The sequence below is a fragment of the Athene cunicularia genome (assembly GCF_003259725.1).
Source record: "Athene cunicularia isolate RWA chromosome 1 unlocalized genomic scaffold, athCun1 chr1_part2, whole genome shotgun sequence".
NCBI lineage: Eukaryota > Metazoa > Chordata > Aves > Strigiformes > Strigidae > Athene > Athene cunicularia.
The window spans coordinates 17,863,093-17,889,473 of record NW_020799092.1 but is presented as its reverse complement, the minus strand read 5'-3'; the positions used below and the strand labels follow the sequence as shown (position 1 = coordinate 17,889,473).

The window sequence follows — 26,381 nt, the reverse complement described above, 5'->3', positions numbered from 1 at the left end:
GATGATAAACATTCTTACACGCAGTTATGCAAGTGACTGAATAATTCAGGCTTTCTTCCCAGATACGGCATAATATTGAGCTATGTAAGAACACAACTCTGCTCTGGCACAGTCTGACATCTCTGTACATCAGCACAGCTTGTAAACTGGGGAAGAGCAAAGCTTACAGAAAAGCTTACAGCAGTGTGACCTCTCATGGCAGCACCCTCTCCCTTCTGAGCATCCCCCCTCTCCTGCCTGGCTCCCCATCATGGGATTTGCACTTTGCCTTAACGACAGGATCCCAAGGAAAGGGAAACTATACGGACCGCGTGCTGGGGTGACACACACACCACAGCTGGCAGTGTTACGCCAGCAACACTGTGGCATTTTGAACTCCAGGGAGAGTTTGAGCAGGAGCAAGCCCATAGCCAGGCACAGCTGCACAAGGGGCAAAAACACAGCCCAGAGCAAGAGAACCACTGTGGAAAAGTGAACTCTAATCCCACAGTCTCCATCACGACACATTTAATCCATTTCAGTATCACATACACACTTCACAGGGTTGACTACAAGAACTGGATAGCTAAAAGTCAGAGAAGGGTTTAAATTTAATGGTGATTCCATCTTAAGTAAACCAGAAAATACTACCAGCATTCCCCACAGTTAACTAACACCGTTTACTGAAACAGCATTTTCTCAGTGACTTGCTCATGCACCTCAATATTGACTGGCTTTCTCCCTTCATTCTCCCAGTTTTCCCTCAACTTCACCATCTTTGAAATCCATTTCCTTGACTTGTACTGGGCCACAATACTGTGCATTACAAACAGGCACCTCTCCCCATGAAAGCTCCCATTGACTCCAGCGAGAGGTCTCCTGGGCAGACCAGCCTCACCCTAAACTGCATCAGGACCCAGCTCCAATTTCCTGCGCTGCAGTAATTCAAGGTGCTGGCTGATTTAACACCTCAAAAGCCACATGTGAAAATGCTCTGGCCATACTTTCCCTGCTACACATGTGTATGTTTTCAATTTGCATACAAGTAACAAAGCAAGTAAACAATGAACTGCTCATCACTTTGCAATGTGACTTTCCAGTCCCCTTAAAATTTGGCTTTTTCAGAATTTTCTTTGATAAATACTCTATTATCTACACACATCACATTAGAACAGACAACAGCTTTTTGCAGGTTTAGTTATTTGATCCCTGCAGCAACACGCTCCTGGCACAGTTTTATAGCACTCTGCGGAGTCTTCTAGCAATACTTCTTCCATCTCTTCAACAGACAGTGGAATTGGAGCACGCCTCTCATACGGGTGTAAGTGTGCTTCCAGTCTTTACAGCCAACTCACAGCTGCACAACATTAAACACAAAAGTAAATTATCATTCCATATCTCATTATATGAAAGGGCAGAATACAGCTAGCTATTTAAGCCTCTACATAATACTTTTAACCTAGAACAGAGAGAAAGTGCATGCTTTGAAAGCTATTTTTCTTTGAAATGTTCAACTAGGTCTTCTGTTCTAGGTGAGTATTTCATACAGATAAAGCTGAGCAGCAGAAATAATTCCTTCCACACTCATTCATTATACAAATTCTGATATAAATCCGCATTAGAAATCAACCTAATAAAAGCTCAGACAGGTACTTCACAAATGCTCAGCTGACTCCTCGGATATCCACAATTTAAAAAAAAAAATTGTACTTGTTGCCTTGCTATGAACTTGGACTGTATTTGGCAGTTTTACTTTGGTGTTGTACTGTGTTTAACAATTTGGTTTGGCTCTTGATGGGTAACCACTGCAAGGAACAAACATAAACACAACAAGAAAAAGACCAGAGCATTTCAATCACTTAATTTTACCACAAATTATCTACACTATCATGCAAAAAAGAAAAAAGCCTGCACCTTAAAGTAACTTATTTTTCTGAAGCTAAGGGACATTTTGTGGCAGGAGGGAAGACATTCCCAAAACTGCTTCTTCCAGACCTTTGTGCACACTGCAAAAATCTGCCTGTGCCTAGAGTGACTTTTCCTGATCACCTTTTATGCATGCCCTGTGCAAGTGTTACATACAAAGTGCAAGAGACAGTGTTTTTTAAAAACAAACAGAATAATAATCTAAAGAAGGTGCTCCAATTCTTTACTTCAGTGTGGATGAAAGTTTGAAGTATTGCCTGTCTTCCTCAAAAGACAACTACCTCCCTACTGAACACAAAACATACTTCAAGGATATGAACCTCATTGCTTACTCTACATATGAAAGAGACTATGAACTAAACTGGACTCCAATGTATTCAAGATTATTAGGCCAGCAACCATCTTTCCATCTTTTATCAGCATTCAGTGCTGTGGGGCTGGGTTTCCATATGCCACACCAGTCTCCATGGAAGTCTATGTGTGTGGGAACAGAACTCATCACAGGATTATTTTTGCTTGACCTTCATAGAGAGTTGTGGTGCCTCTCTGGATGCACTTCGTCTTTCTAATGCCAGTCCATATGTCTGATCATCTCTAAACATTCCCCATGCGTACTTTCTAATCATGTTCAGAGGGACAACACACAATGGCACTCCAGGCTGTCTTCCTATTTACTTTTAAATGCATCTACTCTCATGCCGGGGAGGGGGGGGAAAGGAGACCAGTCAGCATGCCTGCAGACAGCGCTGCAGGTTCCCAGCTCCTGCCAAGCTCTACAGCAGCCTGGCTCTTTTAGCCTGGCTCTGGCTGAGCTCTCACTGTTCACGCTCTTCAAGCACTGCCTGCTACTGCTTAGTTCACAAAGGTCCTCAAATGAAGAGTTAAAAGCTGTGCAGGAAAGTTGGAGCAAGCCTGCAAAAACATTTTGATAAGCTTGTGTGCAAGTGGAAAGGCAACAGTACACAACAGCCAGGAGTACACGTGCTCTGCCCTGGGCTAAACATAAATTCTCCATCCCGTTCCTCTGCTCTTAAGTGATTCCAGGTCACATCCATACATCACGAAACTTTACTATTGTGCTCATGGTGTTTAAACTTGGGGCAGGAAGCAGCTGGGCTCCAGTGTATGATCTCATATGGATCTGGGTAGATATTTCCATGGGAGCATGGTACAGCTTTTAGCAGGCTTAATTTCTGCTCCATACCTGTTTTTCTGCCTGGGGAAGGAAATGCCATGTGGACTCTGGCACAGGCAGCAGAGAGTTTATGGCAGAGTATCTCCAGAGGGAACCAATCTGTTGCAGAGATGTTGAAAACCAAACAAAAAGTGAGAGAAATACAAAGATTGACAAAGAATAGTAAAACACAGGTTCATCCCTGAACAGACCCATACCACAGGCAGTCCTATGTAGAGGTGGAGCTCAGGGCAGACCTGGATCCCATGCTGGCAGCTTTGCCCTGCCTGCTGAACACCAGTACCACAGGCTGCATTGCATGGAGAGGCACAGGGGAGACACCAAGGAATCGGCACTGAGCATGGGAACGGGGCATCCATGAGTCTCTTCACACAAAGCCTGTGAGCACACTGCACAAGTCATAGTGACCTGAAGCCACCTGTCTGTTAGATGAGACTTTGTTCTGGGGCTAGTCCTTAAGCAAACTGCCAGGATTGAAAATAGCAGTAATCACCCCCTCCCTGCCAACATCTTTCTAGAAGACTGTGGAATTAGGTCTTTCTCCCTGTCTCATTCAGAAGGACTTTTTTTTCCACATTCCCCCATCACCCCCAAGTCAGATGGGGGAGTATTTTGCAGACCCTGCATGGTCATCTTCTCACTAGTCATGGAGAGCAAAACAGAAGTCTGAGTAACATAAGGCTGTGCAGGTGGATGATACTCATTTTTATACTCTGACACCAGAATAATTGAAGTAAATGTCACGAAAAGTTACTCTAACGCCTACATGCGTACTAACATGCAATATCCAGTAAGCAGCTGTGTTTTCACATAGTTAGATCAAAGAGGCTGCAGAACAAGAAGGTCATGGCTTGGTTACAGTGTCTAAACAACTAAATCAGTGGGTACCACTGGGCCTGTCACTTGATCTCATTACCCTGACCTCACCAGCTCTGGAATTTAGTGACCTTCCCAGATCAATATTTCAGAAATGACTGAAGTTTTAGAGTATGCAGAGATTCTCTCAGTGTTGGCTAAATAATTATATCAAAAGTCCAGGAAAGGGGAAAACTTGTCCCCCCTTTTCTGTTAGCGTGCATTTCTCAATTGCTCTGGAATACAGCACACACCCCTGGGGACCAGTGATCTTCCTTTGCAATTTGTATCTGAGTATTTCTTTCAATAGAACATTTTGGAAATCTTCAACATTTTTATTTTAATCGGATTGCTATTACAGCCTTCCTTGCAATTTTTTCAGCTCATATTTTCTGGGACTGTGTAAAGACACATAGGAAGCTGTAGCCCCTAACTTTTTTGTCATTTTTACTTCTGTAAACAGAAAGCCAGGCTCCTTGGCTGTCAGAATTTAATCACGTGCAATCGTATCTCCTTCTGCCAACTTTCATTGTAATATCATGTATGCAAGGAGGAGGAAACAGGGCTCAGTTCATAGCCAACATACTGATACAACTTTGTTTTCTATGCACCTGACACCTGTTTGTCTGGTTCCAGATCACCAAAAAGCCTACACTGGCCACATGAATGAAATTTAACTCGAGTTTCAATCTTCAAGCTTTGTTGTTTTGTTTTTGTTTTTGTTTTTGTTTTTTTTTTAATTTTGTTTTTCACAATAAAAAATAGCCTACTTTTAAAAACTTGGCTAAGACTTCTTCCTTAAAGTTTTATTAGTTCTGCTCTGCAAGAATAAACCTGGCAACAAAATCTCACAGCTTTATCATGTATCCCTCATTATTTAGATTTTTCTGAAAGCATCAGTATTAAAGCTGCATGATTGCATAAGGAAGTAAAGTTTGGGCACGGATAAAGGGCTCCAACTAAAGCTTATTTCGAGTCTTGTGGTTGCTAGGTAGAACCAAAAGCAATCTCAAAGTCCCAAAACCTATGAGCAAGTAAAGACTTGTTCATGCTTAAACACCAAAAGTGAGAGTCATCAGGGTTAGGGTTCCCCCTCACCCCCAAAATAATTGCACAGTATTTTGGAGTTTAAATAATGAATTTAATAATTCAAAATCCTGCAGTTGTGCACTCTGCCCATGGCAATAGCATGCGAGCGTAAGAGGCTTTCCTAGCCACCTGGAAGGATAACACCCACCCCCAGCAGCAACACGTCGCAAACTGCCATCCCTCAAAAATGGCCAGATGGTTGTCTCAGCAAAGAGACAGGTCTTTAAAAGTAAGGACTTGCGCCAGTGGAAAGTCCTATTCTCCAAGAGACACATTTTCTGCCAGAACTGCAAAAGATTCCCCCAACACTTCTGTTCCCAGCATTCACACGTTGAACAGTAGGGATGACGATTATTTAGGAGGTTTGGCTGTTACTGGATCATTCTGTGGAAGAGCAGTGACATTTCTACTGCAAAGTAAGCTTCCCAAACCTACCTACAATGCTGGGATATACAAGCCCTGAAATGGATAGAATGTTGGTAATCCTGCTGGGACTGCCACAGAGACTTGTCTTCTCCAAGTTAAAGTATATAAAGTGAATTTATTCTGCTCTGTATTTCAGAGCTCACACTTCAATTTAGAGCAACTCCACGGAGTTCAGTGGTGCTGTTCTTGCTTTATAGCAAGGTAATAAAGATCATAATCAAGACTTCTATGATGCTAAGATATTTCTTACTTGGTTTTGTTAGGAAAGGTATACTCCTCTCATCACAAAGGCATGCGTAGTTAGATAGCACATTGTGTAAAGATTATTTCTCCTGATGTGGCTGGCTCTGACTTTAACTGGGACATTTGAGCACCCTTACAGACTAAACATGAACAACAAAATGTTCTTCATAGATGAAAACTAATTTAAAAGCATCCATTTAACTTGCATTTGGCAGTTAGAAGAATGCTAGTTGCTTGCATGCTTTTAGATAGTGAGGTTAATGGCCCTTCAAAAACAACTCCAAAATAGGCTCTAGTGACATACCATAAATAGTGAGGGCTGGGAGTTCCTTTTTAATTCCTTTTTGGTAGTCAACAGTAAGGGAAATGGCCGTTTCAGGAATTTATCTTCTCTTTCTCCTCTTGTGCATGCACACGCAACTGTCATGCTACACATACTAAAGCAAAGCCAGAGCTATACCCACATTCACTCGTGGCACTGCTGAACTCCCTGTTCTGCCCAAGGATTCCTCACCCAAATCATGAATATCCAGTGATTAATAAAATTATATGTTTGCATATCTGAGTTTATGAACTCAGAATTAGTCTGTAAATAATCTGCAAAAGTCTGAGGTAGAGGAAATGAAGCTATAAACGAAGAGCACAACTAAACTAATGAAAAGATAGGCCATTCATGTAAGTACTCCTTGTAATACTGAAAGAAAAAAGTGGGTGAGTAATCATTTGTTAGAAACATGTCTGTTAACATTTGCAAGAATTGGTATTTTATGCAACCTTCTAAAGCCAAATTTCAAGTTTCAGTTTGCACAGGCCTTCACCAGGATAAGATGTCATAACTGATAACTGATCTTCTAAACCATATCTGAGTTTACACCTTAGTCTGAAACTCAGTCTAGATTAAACATAAATTCAGGAGCTGAAGAAACAACCAGACCAAAAATGATGCATCAGCTGGGACTCTGGCTGAGGACAATCCCAATTGTTCTTCACTTCTTGAAAGAGATTAACTCATTGCTGAAGGGATGACCCTAATTACTGGGCCTCTGATTTATTTTTAGATAGAGCATGTACAAAAATATTTTTTAAAAAAGAAGGAATTTTGTAGGAAATATAAACAACAATGAGCCAATAATTGGAAGGAGATAATTGCTTCCCATTATCTCTGACATGCAAATCCTAGATGTAAAGTGAAATTGAAAGAACACTGATTATGCAAGACATGGTTTCCATCTAAGAAAAAGAAGCCAGTTTCTCGGAATGTTGCAGTTTCAGACTTGAATAATACATCTTGGGACAAGTTGCTAGCCAAGTTGGACCACATGTTTTCATTTCATTCATTTTTGAGGACCTCTAAGGATGCATTTGATCTTCCCCAGACTGGTAGCCAATGTTTTGTCTGAATAGACATTGTCCATACAATGCACACATTTGATATGAAGTATATTACCCAGTTTGAAAACTCCACTATTCTGTGAGATATAACTCTGCAGTTTCAACTGAATAAGGTTCCATAAGCAGTTCAGGGAGAGAAAGGCAGGTGTGAAACTATTTTAAAGGGAATAAAGCCTCTCAAAATAATTAGTTACACCATGTACTACCAGAATCCCCTAATAAAATCATGGCAGTCAGAACTTGTCAACTGGCTGGAGCAAAGTGGCCAGCGGATACCCCGGGGAAGGGATCTGGCCCTAGGAAATGTGGCCTGGTTTTCCAGTAGGCAAGTGCTTTGGGCATGCTGGGGAGCTGTGCAAGAGGACAGGCATGATCAGGCTTGGCAAGATTAGGTCAAGTGAAATATTGGATAAACATAATTGCACAAATCACATCCCTGACAATGTCCATCAATGTATCATCAGCCTGAGCATTCGGAGTTTCTCTGTCTTGTGCAGATCCTCAGCTGAACAAACAGGCATGACCCACTGAGATCCAGTCCTGTAACTCTAATGGTTCCTGTGTTACCTGCAGCCACCTAAATGAAATCCTTTTCTTAGGTGAAAAGAATATAGCCTAGCAACTACCTCAGATCCTGCCAGCATTGGCAGCACAGGCACTAGCTTTCTCCATTACGGAGGAAAAAGCCACCACCACCACCAGAGGGTTCACATAAATGGGTTGAAGCTCGTTGCCTTATCTTTACAAATGGAAACACTGGGTGCTGTGCTTAGGCTGTTTAAACAAACTCCTGCTCAAGCATGGACTCCTAGTTCTCCCAAGTCAGTAGTGACTTAACGTTCCTTTTGTTCAACAGTTTTAACAGCTTGTACAAAAAGAAAAAAAATCAAGCAATGGTCTTAGCCCACCATTCAGCACCTGGTTACACTTTAGCTCAGTTTCAGGCAGAAAGTGCCAGAGCCCAAAGGTCAAGGCAGTGCATGGGTAAAGCCATCACTGACTAATTGGTCTTTCATAGATTTGTTAATATCCAGGTCCCCAAAATTCTGCAATACTCAGGAGCTGCTGTCTAGATTCAGTGTGACAAGACTCAGTGATGTGCTTTTGTCAATAAGTACACACGCTTCATGCTTACTTGCTTTATACTTAAAGTACAAATCATAAATAGTTGTATGTGACAAATTCCCCAGTATTGAACCTTCACGGCTGCCAAGCAGCATGCTGCAGAACAGAACAAGGAGGGCTATAATTTTCTTTTCTTAGTTTTGTTATTTGACCTTCAGTTTTTCAGTTGTCCTTGGATCAGTCTGGAACTAAATATAGCCCTTTCAGCATTATTTATATGTTTAACCCAAAGCTACCCACATGTGTCAAGGGATTATCATAACACTGTTCTAAATTATTTTAACAGCTTATTTTAAATTGGAAAATGTGTTTTTTGAAAAACCATTGTCAATTAATTATGATTCCACAAACTCCTACCAACTCTCCTGTGTTTTGTAACAATTTGCTCACAGCCTCCAACTTGCTCAGAGAAAGCTCCTGAAACTGTCCAGCGTTTGAAAATGCTGACTGATCTTTAAATTAACACATTGATAATGATTTTGGCCACTAGCTATTTACAAATGCAATGCAATTTACAAATAAAAAAACCACAGATGGATCAGCTGCATCCTTGGGGATCAACAGTCATTGGGACTGAAATGTCCCTTAGTGCACTGTATCTCTACAAACTGTTTGGAATGGGAACCAAAACCCGCCACATTCAACTGAAAGTCATTGGTATCTGACTACATACAGTAATTCCTCATGAACTGAGCAATATATTTTTTGCCAAAAGGTCTTTGCCAAGGAAGGAAAAGACAAAACAGCCACTGTAATGATCCTCCATGAAAGCTTGAGAAAAGGCATTTTCCACGTCAGGTAGTGGTTCTGTGGTATGTATGCCAGCTACAGAGTTAACCAAAACAAAAAAGAGCTGGGTGGGTGGGTGGACAGATAGATGGGCGCACATACACACCCACAATTTCTGTCACGTAAGAGCAATTTCCCCTATATCATCACAATTCTGCAAACAGCATCAATTTTCTTTTATTTACATAACCAGTGTGAGCAACTTCAGAGAAAGATTTATGGTGCAGCTTGGGTTTCTGTGTGGATTGCTCTTTTACTGTATCAATATTATGTTTAACAACATTTTTCAGTCAGAAAAAGGTCCATGTGAAAGTTGAAAGGCGAGAGAATTATTTCTAACTGTTCTCAGGTAAGAAAGAAAAAAATCCAACACTGTTTTATCACTGGTCCAAGCAATGCAAGCCAAATTCAGCCTATAAATTTAAAGGGTTTACACTAGTAAATCAGCTTAGAGTGGTTATTTAAGAGTTCAGAATTTCTTGGATAACGAATGAGACAAGTTGCCCACGTAAACTTTACTGAAATGTTTTTAAATTTTACAGTCAGCTCTAAAACTTGACACAAAATAGTGTCAACCAGAAAAACAACCAGCCATTGCCACCAACAACTGGGACAAGATTTCTGACTGTTAACCACCCCCATTTAAAGCCAAATTTTCAAAAGAACTGAGCACGTAAAATATTTTGCTTCTTTGGAAAAAAAAAAAAAGAAGTCAGCTATGTTACAGTGCTTACCTTTCATTTCCTTAAAGATCTGAGTTCAAGCTTCATAGATGCTACAAGCCCAGATGCTTAGACATAAGCAAACCAGCTTGGGAAGCATATTCTCAAATACCAGTTTTTAAAAACTCATTCATGTTCACTTGGCAGTCAGTGAAATTTCTACTGAACTTTTGTTGCTGCTCCCTAACTTTACCAGGACAATGGCACAAAGTAAGTGGAACTGAGTTCTCAAGTGAGTTTGAGACCCTGATTTAATGATACAGTAAATCCAGGTTTAGGGCAAGAAACCTCTGAATAAAACCATCCCAGCCACACCGCCCAAAGGATTGGTCTGGTAGAAATGAGCTCTGTTAACTCAGATTTGTTAATATGGAAAAGTGAACTTTGAACCAGATCAAGTACAGCCCATCTTCTCCCAGTAGCATTGCAGAAATGGTACAAACTAGTTGTCTTGCACTCCAATTAACTGAATCAAAATTGTCTCTTGCCCACCCTGGTCCAGGTCAGATCTGCCTTAGAGAATGATCCAGTGCTTAGAGTGTAAACCTGCAGCCCAAGTGCCGCAATGACAGATACTGGTGTGGTGTGGAGAGACTGCAGTTTTTCAGAAACACAGAACAACATATCAACAACAGAATAAAGATATACAAGGCAAAACCAAGGTGGTGTCATAAAATACATTCAGGGTCAACAGCTAATGTCCCTGTTATAAAAGTTCTATTGGTTTTACCCAAGGTTATTTCCTTAGCTGCCAGAAGTCATTTGGCTAGAGATGGGATAAGGGGGCTGCTTTGGGCACAGAGCGCGATCTATCCAAGGGTCAGATCAGTTATGTTCTGCTGCTTATTTAGAAGCTGTTTATTCTCAGTCATTTGCTGTGTATTTATATATAAATAGAAACATATACATATGTGTGTACATACATGTATACTTACAGGCTGTTTACATAAAAGCTCTTGGGATCTTTTTAGATGAGAAACCACAGTATTTTCCTTCAGTTCTAAACCATGCTTTATCAAGATGACCAGAAGTGTTGCCAAATTTTATTGTCCTCCTGCCCCCCTACTAGGTCCAGGTTCCTCCACGTCTTGGAAGCTACTGACTATATATGGCAAAAAAACAGTCCATTCACCTAGCAATGCTCAAACTTTTATCACCTTTCCCTGCCCCTGCAAGGATAAATACTACTCTCCCAGGCCTCAGTTTAGGAACATCTGGCTTAGTCACCCTCCTTCTGTAGAGAAGCACATCTCAGGAGGGGGAAATGAGCAGAGAAATGCTGCTGAGATAAGAGACATCTGCAGCTACACCTTTGCCAAGGGCTGACCTACAAGTATTCCCAAGCATGTGAGACCTCACCATGCACATTATCTACCAGCTCCTCATCAAGAACCCTACTGCTCTTTCTCATGATTGATCTCTTTCCATGGTGCTGCTGGGTCTCACACCCCCCACTGCAGCTTTTGGCCATTCACCTGAGCCTCTGAACTGTTCACCATGGCCAAACAAAAGCAGGAAAGCAAGAGGTACCATCATCCAAGGGCTTTCAAGAGGCTGAAGGGGCCACTTCTCATTGCCTTCCAACAGGCTTATCCTGCAACAGACTTGTGCCCAGCCAAAAAGCCACAGTACCACCTGAGAGGAACTCCTCACCAACACAGACACATGCAAGTACACACAGGGCAGCAAACTCTGAACAAGCATTTTGGCTGTACCCTCATCCTTCCCATGTTTATGACGCACGGAAACTCATTCAGATTATTTCTGCCCCTCGTGCTCCCACAGACAAGAGCCCAAACCCATACAGAGTGAAGACACAGTGGCTGTGACTGCAGAGCTCCTCCAGCATATCTCTAGCATTGCTAAACTATATGCTATTAAACAACCAAATATCTCAAATTTATTAGTAAACTTATTACAGCATTATAAAAGAAAAAATGCAGGGTTTTTTTATGATGGAGCTGCCACTGTCTGGAGGAAACCTGTGTTTTGCACACACAGAAAGGCACACACGTATTTCATATGGTGCATTGCAAGCTGCACAGAATAGAAAGCAGCTGGAGGAAAATGGCTATAGAGAAATGGTTCTCCTGGGCATCATCTGTTGATTTGTTTTGTTTATAGAAGGAATGAGATTTTTATCTCTGCTCAAAATATAAAATGCTTTCATGGCACTGAGCTCACTGCTTGGCTATGCTCTAACTCAGGAACGTAAATAAAAAGGGGGGGAAGGAGAGAGAAAAGGCTTTACTGCACAGAATCCCTAGCAATGTCAAAAATGAAATAGAAAAATGTCCATCGATGATACAGTCAAGGCTTGCAAGAGGAACTGAGTCACCAGCTACCATGGAAATGGGGGCCTCCTTACCATGCTTGTTAATAGCTTGCTTCTACTAAAGTTGAGGAGGCAGGTTAGGGGACAAACTACTCAGATCCCAAGCCTCAAATCCCAGCCTGAGTCCCAGCAGGATGAACATCCTTTCTCTGTGAATACACCAGTCCTTATGAGATACATGGTCTCCAAAGGCACAAACTCTTAACGATCCTTCCACCATCTTGTGCCCACAGCTGATATTCCAAATTCCCTCTGCAACCTGCTCTGGGGAGATTCTTCACTCCTCTGTGCCTGGCAGCCAAAATCTGATGGTGTCTTTCTTTCAGCAACAGGGCTCTGTGTCCTAGGAGAACACCAGACAGCTAGTTTTCCACTCAAGTTGATAGCACTGCCATTTATATTAAGCAAAAGTCATATTTCAGGAAAGAAAATAAATTGTGAAACCACTAAATACTTAATACTGGTAATAATTTTAACTTTTTGAAGTTTAAAAACATAACTACTGAGGATGGTGTCCAAACTGTGAGAAATGACCTGAAGTCTAAAACTTTCTGGTAGACAAAGTTTAAAATAATATTCTTCTGAGATTTCAGAAGCTCAAGGTTTGTTGCCATAGCTAGGAATAGTTATCACAAAACCAAGGATCCTTTCTTTATCTTTGCCCCACCCTAGAGACATCAAGGCAGATGCAGATCTAGAAGTGAATGCTGCTGAACGTCACTCCAGAACAGCCTCACTTCATTAGCTACAGAGTGGATCTGAAGTCTTTCTGGGACCACCAAGAGGTGTTTGCTCTTCTTAAAGCTGTGTTGTCTCTCACTCGGCCAGAGGTGTGACCGGACTGGCTAATAAAGAAATATTTGGGCAGCCCAGAGTCCCATGCTGGGTAGAATACATCATAACTTTCAGTGACATGAAACAATCCAGAACATTAGTGTTTTACTCACTGAAATCTGTTTTTCCATAAACATACAGCTTCTCAGTTTTCCTACCGTGAAGCCTATACTTAGGTCTCCCTTGAAGACATTGCTGCATCTCAACCCATGATAACTCAGAAAATCTTAAAATTGAGATTTGTTAAAGTCTTCAGAGGGCATGCAGATCACATTGATATTTTAAAAGTTGGAAGAAGGCCCTTGCATTCTTGACTATTATTACACTCTGTCCCTCATGCTAGAATGCAACACATTGAAGATCCTTTAGCTGCTCCTTCCTCTCCCAGGGTGGCTGTATTTCATGTCTTTCCCACATTTCAAACCACGTGCCTCAATGACCTCTTCATCTTGTTATAGCTCTACTGAGAGGGTGTTTACATAAAAGCTCTTTGGAGCTTTTTGGATGAGAAACCACAAACATGCATGCCCAGATTACATCAGATTTATTGCTACTGAATAAGTTAAAAGAATACTTAGGGTTACAGGTTCAAAAGTCTGCCAATAGTTCTCATCCAAGAGCATTCATACAGCAGGAGCTTGTGATCACACAGTTACCAATTACCCATCTCCTCTAAAGTCCACTGCCTTTTCATCCTTCCCATACCCCTCAACTATCACAAGGTTTCTACTAGCTGAAAGGAACGATTCTTTCGAAGGAAGCAGACTTCACTTTGTCAACACAAGCACATAGCCACTGCCCCATGCCCTACTCCCAATGTAGATCTTAGTTCAGCTCCTTTCCTCCAGCCTCAACTTTCCCAAACATCCTTGGCCTCAATCTGTAATGACCCACTTCGAATTCATATGGAATCATATTCTTCTGTTCCCACTCATTCTTCCCACTCCTTCTTCAGCCATTGCTGGGCATCCAGCTTCTTTTCCTATCCAAGAAACAAACTCATATAACAGCTTTTGCCCTTTCCCTTGTTTATTGATTCCTTAATAAACTCCCCCAACAAGCCCAGAGGTTCTGCAGAACCATGAAAGAAAAGACTGGACAGAAAAGAAATTACTAGAGGAATGGAAATGAAGGATCTACCACATTCTAGATGACCCCTGCATTAAAAGTCTAGTATCCCTATTGACCTACACTATCACTCCAGCCATAGAAAATACATGTAAAATAAACAAGCAGAACTTAAAAGAAATTGTCACCAGTGTAAGCAATGGCACATAAAGCGAGGGGATGAAGAGATACTTACTGAACATAATTTTCTCAGGCTCCTCCACTAATCCTGTGAAAGTGAAATAAATGCATTTCCAGACCCAAGCCAGAAAATACTTTGAGCTCTTTCTGCTGGTTGTTTCTGAACAGTTAGCACACACTTTGCTCATGGAACAGTAAACTTTGTTTTCAATGGGGAAAAAAGCCAAAAACAAACCCAGGAAGATAACATATGTCAAGGGGAACTTATAAAAAACGATCTCTCAATAATATGTCAATATTTTATTTAAAAATAGTTTTCAGACAGCTCCATTAAATACTGTATAAAACCTTCCTACAGAGAAGCAAGGCATGCCACTCAAAGGCATTAATTAACAGTGAGCCAGCAATGAAGACAAAACACACCAAACAGTTATTGATGAAGCCTGATACAAAGACAAAAAGGAGTGAAGAAGAATATAAGGCAACTTTCTTTTAATGATGGGAGCAGTGCTGAGGGAGACAAGAGAAGGCAGAACACAGATTTACTTTTCAGCACTCTGAGGAAGTCTCACCTGTCAAAGCTGCCCAATTGATTTAACTTTCCATTTAAGAAGGAGCACAGCCAGGCTGGCAGGACACTGAAAGATGTGGAGTGACAAGTCCACGCCCCTTGGAGCACATGAGGATGCTAAACTAGTCACCCCAGTGCAGAGCAGTCACAGGAACTGCCAATATGCTGCCCTAGGGTTCAGGGGAGAGCAGAGTTCACAGCACTGTTCAGAGGAATTACAACAGTCCTGAGAGGCCCCTCTGAGCCTGGCAATTAAATGCACAGACACAGCAAGAGATAGCCCCTGCACAATGGGATGGAGTGCCCCACTGCTCACAGGCAGAGCTTCTCTTTAAGGAGGTTGTTTACATTGCCTTCTTTCATCATCTAATTTCAGTTCCATTTTGTGTACCAAGAACAGTGCCTTAAATTCATCAGGTTCTTAATAGTCAGTGGATCTCCCACTCTGGGAGGAGGAGCTCCCAGAAGCTAATTCAGAGCACCCAAAATTAGTTTGCAAGGTGCCTGAATATCCCCAAGATGAACAAAGCAACCAGCAGATCAGAAGTTAAAAGTAAATTGCTAGTCCAGAAGAGATAAGGGAAGCTCCAGAGAAGAATCCCAGGCAGAAGCTGCCCAATGGAGAAGCCAGAGTAATTCCCCCGCTTGCCAATCTCTCCTGTCTGGTCAACCCAGTCCAGATCAGACCCAGCCCATCCCAAGCCCCGCAGGAAGGGAAAGCAGAAATGGGATTGCTTAAGGGCTGCATCCAGCTCCTGTTGGCCTGGCGGCATTTGTGAGCTTTAGCCAGCTTTGCAGCATGCTACACTGGACACTACATCTGGAGACAATGCCAGAAGACAGGTAAATATAATTGCTTCGTGAAAGGAAGTTAACTTATCCCTGTAGGTCTACCTTAACATACTGTTAATGCTATAATCTCCATGCACCAAAACCAAATTGTGCTTCAGGGATTTTATGGGGAGAGGCATGAAAAGGTTTAGGGAAAAATGAGGACCAGGAGAAATGAATAGGCTGGAGATTTACTTCTTCACACAGAGTTGTTAGGGTAAAATGCACCTTCACAAAAGCAAAAAAAACAGAAAGCACTTGAGGGTCTTCAGATAAACATGGCTGGAGAGGTAATCTCTAAAGTTTTTTTTTAAACAAACAAACAAACAAACAAAACCAAAACCAACAAACCAACAAACTTGAACAGGCCTCTGAGTTTTGCAGTGAAGAGCAAGCAAGCAAAACGAAAGCTGAACATCACTAAAGGCTGAGATACATTTATCAGGCTAACCAGGGTTTTATAACAGCCTCTGAGGACATCCCAGAGAATTTAACTCTGAAGCTGCAAAAGCAATGATGGAAAATTGTTGTACCTCTCCCCCCACAAAAAAGGAGGACTTTACTTAAAAGCAGCATAATCAGGGCACTGAGTGAACTTCATTCTGGATGACCAAATCTTTGCTTTCAGTGAAATAACGTATTTAGTCTTTTGTGGTGTGGCACTTTTCCAAATTATAATTCAGTATCGTACTCTGCTCCTTCTCAGGCTCACCTAGAGATGCTTGATTTAGCTCAAAGATGAGGCCATATATTGCATAGCTGTGGGATCAAATTATGATTGACACGTTAGTGGGAATTCCAGTTTTGCTTGATGCAAAGCTGCGTGACAAAGACAATCCAGAATCTGTTAGTTTTTTCTGTCATCACCAGCAGTTTGCTGATGTTTCCTGTTGAGTCAGATCCTCCTAGTTTTCATAATGGGTCATTTGAATGAAGGGGAGGGAAGCAGAATGACTTCCACTGACGTAACGGCCATTTTAGGAAAAAACCAAAACCAGCTGGGGTTAACAGAATATAAAAACCCCAAACTTCCCTGCCTTCTGACCCTATTAACCTGATTCAGGGTTCACTGCAAACTGAGAAGCTGCAAGGTTGTACTAGGGGAAGGCTCATTAGGGACAGCAACCTTGCAGCCCGGCTGTGAGGCCAGCCACTGCTGTGGGAGGGATGTGCAAGATGGAGGAGAGCCCAGCAGCCAGTGCCCAGCAGCAGTACACAAGCATCAGCCCTGAGCATTCGCCATCGGCAGAGCTGCGCTTTTTGCCAGTGAAGGAAACAAGCATACTTTAACATCGGAAGATTAGGATGTCGCTCTGAACCTCTCAACTCGATGAGCCTGACATGAGAGCAGAGCTGTACATCTTTACAGGTGTATGTTGGTGCTCTGTACCCAGGCCTGTTTCCAGCCGTAATGGTCCTTGCAGCCTTGTGCCTCTGATGGCAGCAATGACAGCTGGTAAAGTTTGAGCCTACCCACACACAGTTGGTGCTCTTCCCAGAAAGGATCCAAGTTTTGTGCCACCTGATACTGGATGCGTCCAGAAGCGTTATCTGGATGCATTTGGGAGGATAACCTGCTCACCCTATGCCTGCATTCAAACCATAAGCCTAGAGATCTAGCAATCAAACATCTTTTGTAAATACTTTTTTTTTTTTTGAGTAAAAAATGGTGCCAGATATGGCTTTAGGTGGCATCTAGTTGGAAAAATAAAATACCTGAGATCTGTTTGATCTAACTTTTGCCTCACTCAAGCCCATTCTGCAAAACCAGAATGAAGTTTTATTTGAGACAGATTATCTCTAAACTTGCCCTTTCCAAAACCACAGATATAAAGTAATGCCAAACAAGTAATAGTATCAAAGTCACCTATATCAAAATACTACCTGTCCTGAGATTAAATTCTGATGCTGTCTAGTACAGGTATGGTACCAACTGATTAACACATGTTGTCCCACATTCCTAAGCAGCTCCTGCATCTAAGTGTATGCAAACGTCTAGGATTAAGGCCAGAGGAAAAAAAAAAAAAAAAGTTTAGTTTTCATTGGTTTTGATCAGAGACTGCAAATGCTTTGGGGTAGGATTGACTTTTTATGCAATGGGTGGACAGTATCTAGATCCAGTGGAACCCAAATCTCTCAATCTCTCTGTACATTTCTGTAATATAAGTGATCATTAATACTACTGTAAAAATGGCATCTTTCTGAATGATTTAGCTTTTCAGAAACAGACAAGAACACCACTAGTATACCTTTTGCTATGTTTGAAAGCATGCAATTAGACACGTATCTTATAAACATAAACAAACACCTCCCATCCAACCTCCGTGTTTCTAAGAAAACCCAAGTTTGTTTAGACAAGGGGTTGATAATCCAGTTTGAACACAGGTATCTGAATGCTGTGACAGCTTCTTCATAATGCTAAGCTTATGGTACATTAAACTTTAAAGGAAGATAAACTCCTGCTTTCATTTTATCAAACATCTTCCCAGACAGCAAAAAGAAAGACACAAAGCAATGTTTGCAGCTACAACCAAGCATGGGATACCCAACTCAGCGTATGTTTGAAATGAAAATCAACAGTATGTTGCACAGATACACTACTGTATTTTTCAATAGAGACTATCACTGGGATTTGTAAATGTTAACCTCATTCCTCCCTTAAGTGTTTATTTTTATTTCATGCCTGAAAAAAGCTGAGATTCACAAAGATTAAGCAAATAGAGACAGCAGTCCTTGCAGTTGAGAAAGGAAGGGATCTTAAAAGAAACTGCTCTGATACTCAATTTGGCTAGTAGCAATTATAGGGGGTGGAAGAGACATGGACAAGAGATTTTTGAGAAGTACTCAGTGTTGTGCCACTGGTATTACTGAACTTTATGTATTTAGACATATTATGCCTTTTTGTGGTTGGTTAAGCAGTAATTTCATTGTCTGTCACAACAGTAATGAGGTAGCAACAGCCATCGAAGAATCCATGATATGAGATCTGCAAGAAGAGACTTTGACCTGCTGAGAGCAAGTGCTAAGGATGGGGAGGGTAGACAGCAAGCAGGCTAGAGCAGCCTGTTAAATTAACAGATTACCAAAAAAAGCAACCTAAGGTTTGTTCTTCCCATTTCAAATCTGAAAAGCCTGTGTACCCAGAAGCTTCTCTGTTCTTTCTACTCCCAACATTAAAACAACTACCTTAGAAAGTCTCTCCTTACAGCTGACTTAAGGTCATGTGCAAGACAAACACTGAGAGATTATAGTTGCTGAATTTTTCCACTGATTTAAAATTGACACAATACAGTACACACATCACCTTTATGAAGGCGATGTACATATTACACCGATGACAACACAGGAGAAATCAGAGATGTTCTATTAGAGGATTGGTTATAAAAAGTTATTGATGATCTTCACTGTACCATTAATAAGTCTAAAAAAATTTATCAAATCATCCAAGTTTCCTCCTACGACCTGTATCTTCTCTAGAGGTTTATTTTGATGCAGCTACAGCCTCTCTTCCCTTTCCCAACCACCCTTGCTTCTCTCCCTGTTTCATATGACCTCACCTTACCCAAAAATGTGAAAAGATTGGTCTTATCACAACTTAGCAAGATACCACCTGCCAGCTGAACTGTGATAAATTACAGCTGGCCTTACAATACACATGCTAACAGTGACTGAACCGATGGTCAGCAGCTCAAGACTGTCATGCAAACCACCCAGTAACCCCATCCACAAAAATCATGCTAAGGAAATAACTCTATAACACAAGAGTTGCCATCACCATGTTGCTGTTCTAGTGTGCATTAGATCTACTGACTCTCTTCTCTACTTGCAAGTGCCTTCTGTTTAGCCTGTAAGCCTTTTACAGCCAACAAGATGGACAAACTGCCTCTTCCTTGTACTCACATAGCAGTTGACACAATATGACCCCAGTTAATTATAAGGTACTTCCATAAAAAAATTTACAACAGCAAATATTCATTCTTCCATTCTCCCATGACTGCCCTTCTGAAAAGATACAATGCTGGTAGAAAAAGCTAGAAAAAGAATTCGGAAGTTATTAAAAAATGAGAATAAGGCTTAGAATGAAAACGTCAAAGGAACTTGAAGAGTTATTATTTTATTATTACCCCTGCCATACATTACATTTGTGTTTTCTGACTCCTAGAAGAGCCAGACAATTGGGTATGCAACATGATTGTAATAAAAACATTCTCTAAAATTAGGGACCTGCATTTCTATTAGCAACCCTTTACACACTCTTTAAATGAGTCTTAAACTCATGCCATGAACAAAGGAAGCTGTGAGCACGCACTGGGTTTTACTTACTTGTTTAAACAGACACGCAGTGTAAAAAACTTTGTAAAAAATAGACTCTCAAATGAATAGGTTGACAGGTTTAAGCAACAAACACCACACTTGCAGATGTGCTTCAAGCCATTAACCTTACAGGTTCAGTCACTGCATTTTACAGAAATAAATGGATCTGAATAGCTTAGCCCCCAGGCAAACCTACCAATAGCCCACAGATGTTGCCCAGCATATTTCACTGAAAGTTTAAGAAACAACAGCTTCTCATTGGAGGAGTGACCTATAGGCACCTGTACTTAATAAGCTACTTAAAATCAACCTGTATCTGTAGATCAACAAAATTGGTTAGTAATAACCATTGGCAGGTAAGAGTAGAAAACACTTTCCCATATAAAACTCCACCTTCCTTTACTTGATGCCTTCACAGAACTCACCTTCAGCCGGGAAAAGAGAAGCACTGAAAGGGGTATCTTTACTGTAAGGCAATTTCCCACCTCACTCCTAAATTGGACTTTTTGAAACTTATATGGTAGGCACGAATTCAGCAGCTATCTGTTCCCAGCCAGAAGCCTGGTTTAACTTTGACTTCAGTCTGCAATTAGAGCTAGGTTTGTTTATGGCAAAACTGAATTCTGCACTAAACTGCCATGTCTTCACTTCAAAGGAAGGAACAATCTTCCTTAAATTGAACCAGAAAATGAGGGTCTGGAGAAGCATGCACCAGAACATACCCTACATTTATACAGAACAGTTCTGCGTCTTCAGAGGCCTCAGCCCATCTTAGCATGTACTACATGGAAGCATCAGGCTCTTTCAGCTGACTCACAAGCATCTGGATCTCACCAACCAATCTACACTTCTGAACTGTGGATGCACCTCTGCTCTCCCTATCACACCCTTGAGCTCACAGAGATGCACAGGTCAGCAGCTAAACAGCATGGTTTTACTGACAGATCTAGTGCTGCCATTCTTTTCCTGGTAAAATTCAAAGGAAGTAAGACTTGGACGTTTGTGATGATTTGGGTAGATCTTATTAAGAAAGCAGGCTCACCCACCTACTTGATATGGCAATGTACATCAAATAGAGCTTGACTTGACTGTTTTCCAGTCTCTCTAGACCCTCCCTTGACACAGAAGGAAGTTGAACAAAGCTCAACAGAGTCAAAGAATAAAGAAATATGTGCAGAAGTGATCTGTCACTTACACTGCTGCCACAGAGTTGTGCTAAACTCATGGTGCCATCACTATTCTCTCCTAGATTAGCTTTGGGTTTTTGTCAGAGATTCTTTTTCTACCACTGTGCCTGAAACCTTTTTCTTGAACACACATACAAATGAGAAAAAACACTGGTTGACTGGAAGGCAGGATTTGAAGAGGTATTCATTCAAGTAAAAACAGTCAGAAAAGCACTCCCAGTTCAGCTAATTTAATTTCTGAAATAAATTATCCGGATGGGGTGGGTTTTTTCATTTCAGTACAGCTCACTGCAATGCCTACTGTGCTAACCATTAGGGCTGCTGTTATTCTGATTTGTATCCACCACTCAGTGTGGAAAGAACAAGAGAGGAAATTCAAGTAGCAGTTAAAGTGTCTGTACACTTAAGCCAAGAAGCCTGGCAAGGGACAAGTGTGCAGCATAGTACAGAGGAGAGGTCCAACAAGTACTTGGTTTCTTTCTGACCAGCAACAATATTCCTGCCACCTACAGAAACTAGTAAGAAACCACCAATAGTAAGTTCTTAATTTTGAGGACAATTTTTGTTAGCAGTTTGTTGGTAAAGCACTTATGAGAAAATATTGCAAGGCGAGAATTCTCTGAAACGCATCATGAGTTCCATAAGTATTTATTTCAATCTCGCATCCAAGCCAACTCCCCCTCCATATCCCTTCTAGCCAATTATCTTCCAGTTTCCCCTTATGAATAAAAGACTATAGATGTTGGGGAGCTTCAGCAGGCTTTGTGTCTGATATGCAGCCCATATCACCATTATCACTTACCAGTACAGCAGGACCAGGAAGACTGCCAGCAAAGCCAGGGTAACCGTTGTACTATTCATTTCTATAGAGGCAAATGCCAGGAGATCTACAGGCCCCATTTTCCTCCACTACAGCTCCAGCCTTGAGTGGTGTGTGCAGGGGAAAGTCTCCGCAAGAGCTGATAAAGCCTTCTACAGCTATATGAATGACATCTGCAGCAAAACAGGAACCAAGAGAGCAAAAACACATCAAGTCAAGTAAAAACTGCCAACCTTTCCTGTTCTCATCGACTGCACACTCTGAGAGAACTTGAAGGTTCCCTGAATGGTAGGATGTAGCAACTTCCCCCCTCCGACTGTTGTTGACTGTCATGCCAGTAAATATTTACATACCCACCGCTTGAGACATCAGTGCTGTTGAATAGGTTTTTAGACATTGAGTATGAGAAACTGGGGAAAAAGTGTGGGGAAAAAAAGAGGGGGAGAGAGCCTGACCATGGTACAGACCATGGAAGAAGAATATAAAGACCCTTCGGGGGTGCCCTGGCATACAAACAGTGGCATTCTCTGAAGTAAGAACAACAGAGCATCTCTGCAACATTAAACTTCATTACCGTATAATCTCCAAACTGGTTATACCTGAAAAGAATGAAGCAAAGTAAACTTTAAATTGTCACAACTAAAAGGAGGAATTAAGGGAAAACTCTTCTCATGTGACTACTGGAACACATATATAGAAAGAAAAACTAATGAGCAGAAAAACCCAACTGCACTACTAGGGTCCTCAAGTCAGCATCTGTCACATTGGTTAGTCCACACAGACAGAACTGTTTGGCTGTATCATCTAAGGTTCATGAGTAATATGAGCAAATTTTCCTGGCTTAATGCAGTGGTACCCTTGGAGGTACCATCAACCAGCCTCTCTGGAGATACTGGAGGTACTCTGGCAAATCCTGCATTGTATTTCTAGTATCAGCATTAATATCAGTATGGCCACATCTACTATCTCTGCACTGTGGCACAGTCAAGCTGTCACACTCCCTTGAACAACCTGCACATGAACAGTCAAGCTTTGACTGCAGTTCAGAAAATGTTTTGTCCATAGTATAGGAATCATAGAATCACAGAATGATTTGGGTTAGAAGGGACCTTAAAGACCATCTAGTTCCAACCCCTCTGCCATGGGCAGGGACACCTTCCACTAGACCAGGCTGCTCAAAGCCCCGTCCAGCCTGGCCTTGAACACTTCCAGGGAGGGGGCAGCCACAGCTTCTCTGGGCAACCTGTGCCAGTGTCTCACCACCCTCACATCACAGAGTTTCTTCCTTGTATCTAATCTAAATCTACCCTCTTTCAGTCTAAAACCATTACCCCTCATCCTATCACTACACTCCCTGATGCAGAGTACCACCCCCAACTTTCCTGTAGCCCCCTTTAAGTACTGGAAGGCTGCTAAAAAGTTTTCCTGGAGCCTTTTCTTCTCCAGGCTCAACAACCCCAACTCTCTCAGCCTGTCCTCATAAGGGAGGTTTTTCATCCACCCATCATCTACATAGCCCTCCACTCAGCCCAGCCTGTATTTGTGCTTGGGATTGAACTCAGCCTTGTTGATCTTTATGAGGTTTGCATGGGCCCACCTTTCAAGCCTGTCAATGTCCCTCTTCTTGGCATCCTTTCCCTCCAGCGTATCAACTGCACCACACAGCTTGGTGATGTTGGCAAACTTGCTGAGGTTGCACTCAATCCCACTGTCCATGTCTCCAACAAAGATGTTAAACAGCACCGGTCCCAATACCAACCCCTGAGGAACGCCACTTGTTACCCCTCTCCAGTTGGACATGGAGCCATTGACTACAACTCTGACTGCGAACATTCAGCCAATTCCTTATCCACCAAGTGGTCCATCCATCAAATCCATGTCTCTCCAGCTCAGAGACAAGGATGTCATGTGGGACAGTGTCAAAAGCTTTGCACAAATCCAGGTAGATGATGTCAGTCATCTGAATGCATCTGAAAGCTGAATTCCTCAGCTTTTTTCCCGTATTTTCCTGCCTGCAAACTTCAATCCTGTTTCAAGCATATGATCCAGTCCAATTCTGGTCAACCAGAAAGCAAACCTTGAAGCACTTCTCTGAGAGAAGACCACCAACCTGTTACACACAAAGTTACCAAATGCCATTATCAAAAAAATCTGCAGGATTACAGCAGCAGCAGCAACTTGCAAGTGAGCACTCTTGCCCATGACAAAATTCACCGAACTGTCTGGTATCGTTTGTTACTTATGAAACTAGAAATACCCATGTTTGTACTGCAGCCTTTCCATATAACCTGTTTTAAAGTTAAGGAAATCAAAGCTACCCAAAAAACTAGGTTTGTGAATTATACAGTATCCTTGAGAAACAGAAATTCTACAACATCTGATTCCCATAACACACCAGATGAAGAGTGGTTTCTTCACATACAACCCCAAGATAATAGCTTAGATTTAATGTGCAAGACTTCTCCAATATCACTGTATTACATTTCCTGCTCTTATCAGAGAAGTTAATAATATAGGTATCAAAAAAGTAAAATCTCTAACACAATGGAGTTTAATTTTAAGAAGATTTGCCTCTACTCTAACTGAATCACTGCTATTTTGGTTCTCCGTGCTTCACAACTGCATTAATTCCCTTCCAGCCTCAGATCCTTGCAGAATAAGTAAAAGGTGTTAACCAGCTCATCAGCTCCACAGAATAGCACAGTAGTTCACAGAAAACGTTGATTATTGTATTAACAATGCTATTGCTATTCTGGGTCAATAATAGCTCTGCCGGTTTGCTGCTGCTGCCAAGTTCTCCAAGAACAACTGCAACAAGATTGAAGACCAGTGACGCAAGGAATTAATCAGTGGGCACAAGCCAATCCCAAACAGCAATTGATCCTGTGGGACTTTAAGAAAAAAAATAAAAATCAAATATCCATATGAATTAAAGTCTCTTCAAAAAACTAAACCAATCACCACAAGTGTAGAAGGCAAGAACTAATATTCCAACTTCACTGTGCTTTAATTTGCTTGGCTTTTTAATTAAAGGACATATTTTTCTGCACGTAGAAGACTGATGACCTCCTATTAAAGTCCATGGCAAAACTACTATCAGTAAACACAGAGTCAAGTACAGACCTCACTTATTTTTTAAGAAGCACTGGAGCCTTTTCCCAGTCACAATGGGAGATAGGTGGGATGAATAGTTCTCAAACACACACATTATGAAAGAAAATAGGCTCTCACATCAGCATCCAATTTGGAAGAGAACACATAATCAAGCTCCCAACAACAACAACCACACTTTTCTGTTGTTGATGTAGGAGGTTTCTTTTTGCTTTGTTTTTTAAGCCTCAGCACCTGTTTCTTGCTGGAGTTTTAACTCAGCACCTCCAACCAGTAAGAAGGGTGGCAAACAGCACTGACTCTAAAACTGACCTGGAGCACTCCTAACCGGAGACCCACAGGCTCACAGTTATCATCCCAGACTTAAGGATCTCAGCTCCGTGAAGGGTCACAAAAATCCACATGATGCTTTGTGGGGTGGGGGGAAAGGGGTCAGGGATGCAGACAGCAATGAAAATAGTCTATCTACTGGTCCTGCATCTCTCTTTACAGGTCCTTTACATGAGAAACACCATCCTAATTAAAGTTAATAGCACGAATATTTTTCACCAACCTCCCAGTTCTTTTTGTGGAGCCACACTTGTCAGACTGATTATGATAATGGTATCAAAGAACTACAGAGACAGATACAAAGTCCTCACTAACCACATGCCAGAGGAAGCCAGAGACAAGCAGAAGTGGAAGAGAGCCTTTTCCTGTCAGACTGCTATGAGTCAGCAGCACTGTCTGCATTTGCCTCCACAAGACTTCACTCAAGATTGCATCTACCAAGGTTCACAGCTCCTTGATGCCATCCAAGCTCTTCTCTTCCGTAGCAAGTAAAATCTACAGATCACCACCTTGTTTAATATAAACTTCAACAACAACAACAACAACAAATGTTTAACACAAACTTACACTTGAGATACTCATCTCATCCTTCTATTTCCCAGCACTGCTGTAACTGTAGCCTTGGAGCTCCCCAGCACATGTCAGACCTACAAGACAGAAACAGTTCAACCCCAAACAGCCAGAGCTTCAGCTTGCATGGACGTTCACAGCAGTAAATATTAAAAAGAGAAGTACATTATAGCATTCAAAGTCAGAGAAGTTGAATTGTTCCTCAACTGAAAAAGAAAAAAACACCAGCACGCAGACAATCCAGGTTTTCCAGGAAGCCTTCATGCCTTAAAGCCCTGTCTGCTATGACTCCAATAATATTTTCTGTAAATGTTCTTCCAAAACAATGCATTTCAGCTTCAAAATGAATACAAGTGTAGCAATGAGCCTCAGCAATGCTTGACATATACAAGTATCGTTCTGACATGAAATATAGAGCTTATTAAAAAGTAGGATTATAGACCTTCTCAGTAGACCTAAATCATGTTAAGGATTTTGACCTATCTTCAA

The 26,381-nt window shown here is 41.5% G+C and overlaps 1 protein-coding gene across 1 annotated transcript in view; it reads right to left on the bottom strand.

Moving 5' to 3' along the window:
• Positions 1 to 22,040, bottom strand: part of TBXAS1 (thromboxane A synthase 1) — a 231,656-nt gene extending 209,616 nt beyond the window's left edge. The window contains exon 1 of the mRNA XM_026840998.1: positions 21,864 to 22,040. Within this exon, the coding sequence (XP_026696799.1) occupies positions 21,864 to 21,961 (98 nt within the window). The 5' untranslated portion in view covers positions 21,962 to 22,040. The remainder of the gene's footprint in view (positions 1 to 21,863) is intronic.
• Positions 22,041 to 26,381: the final 4,341 nt, after the last annotated feature.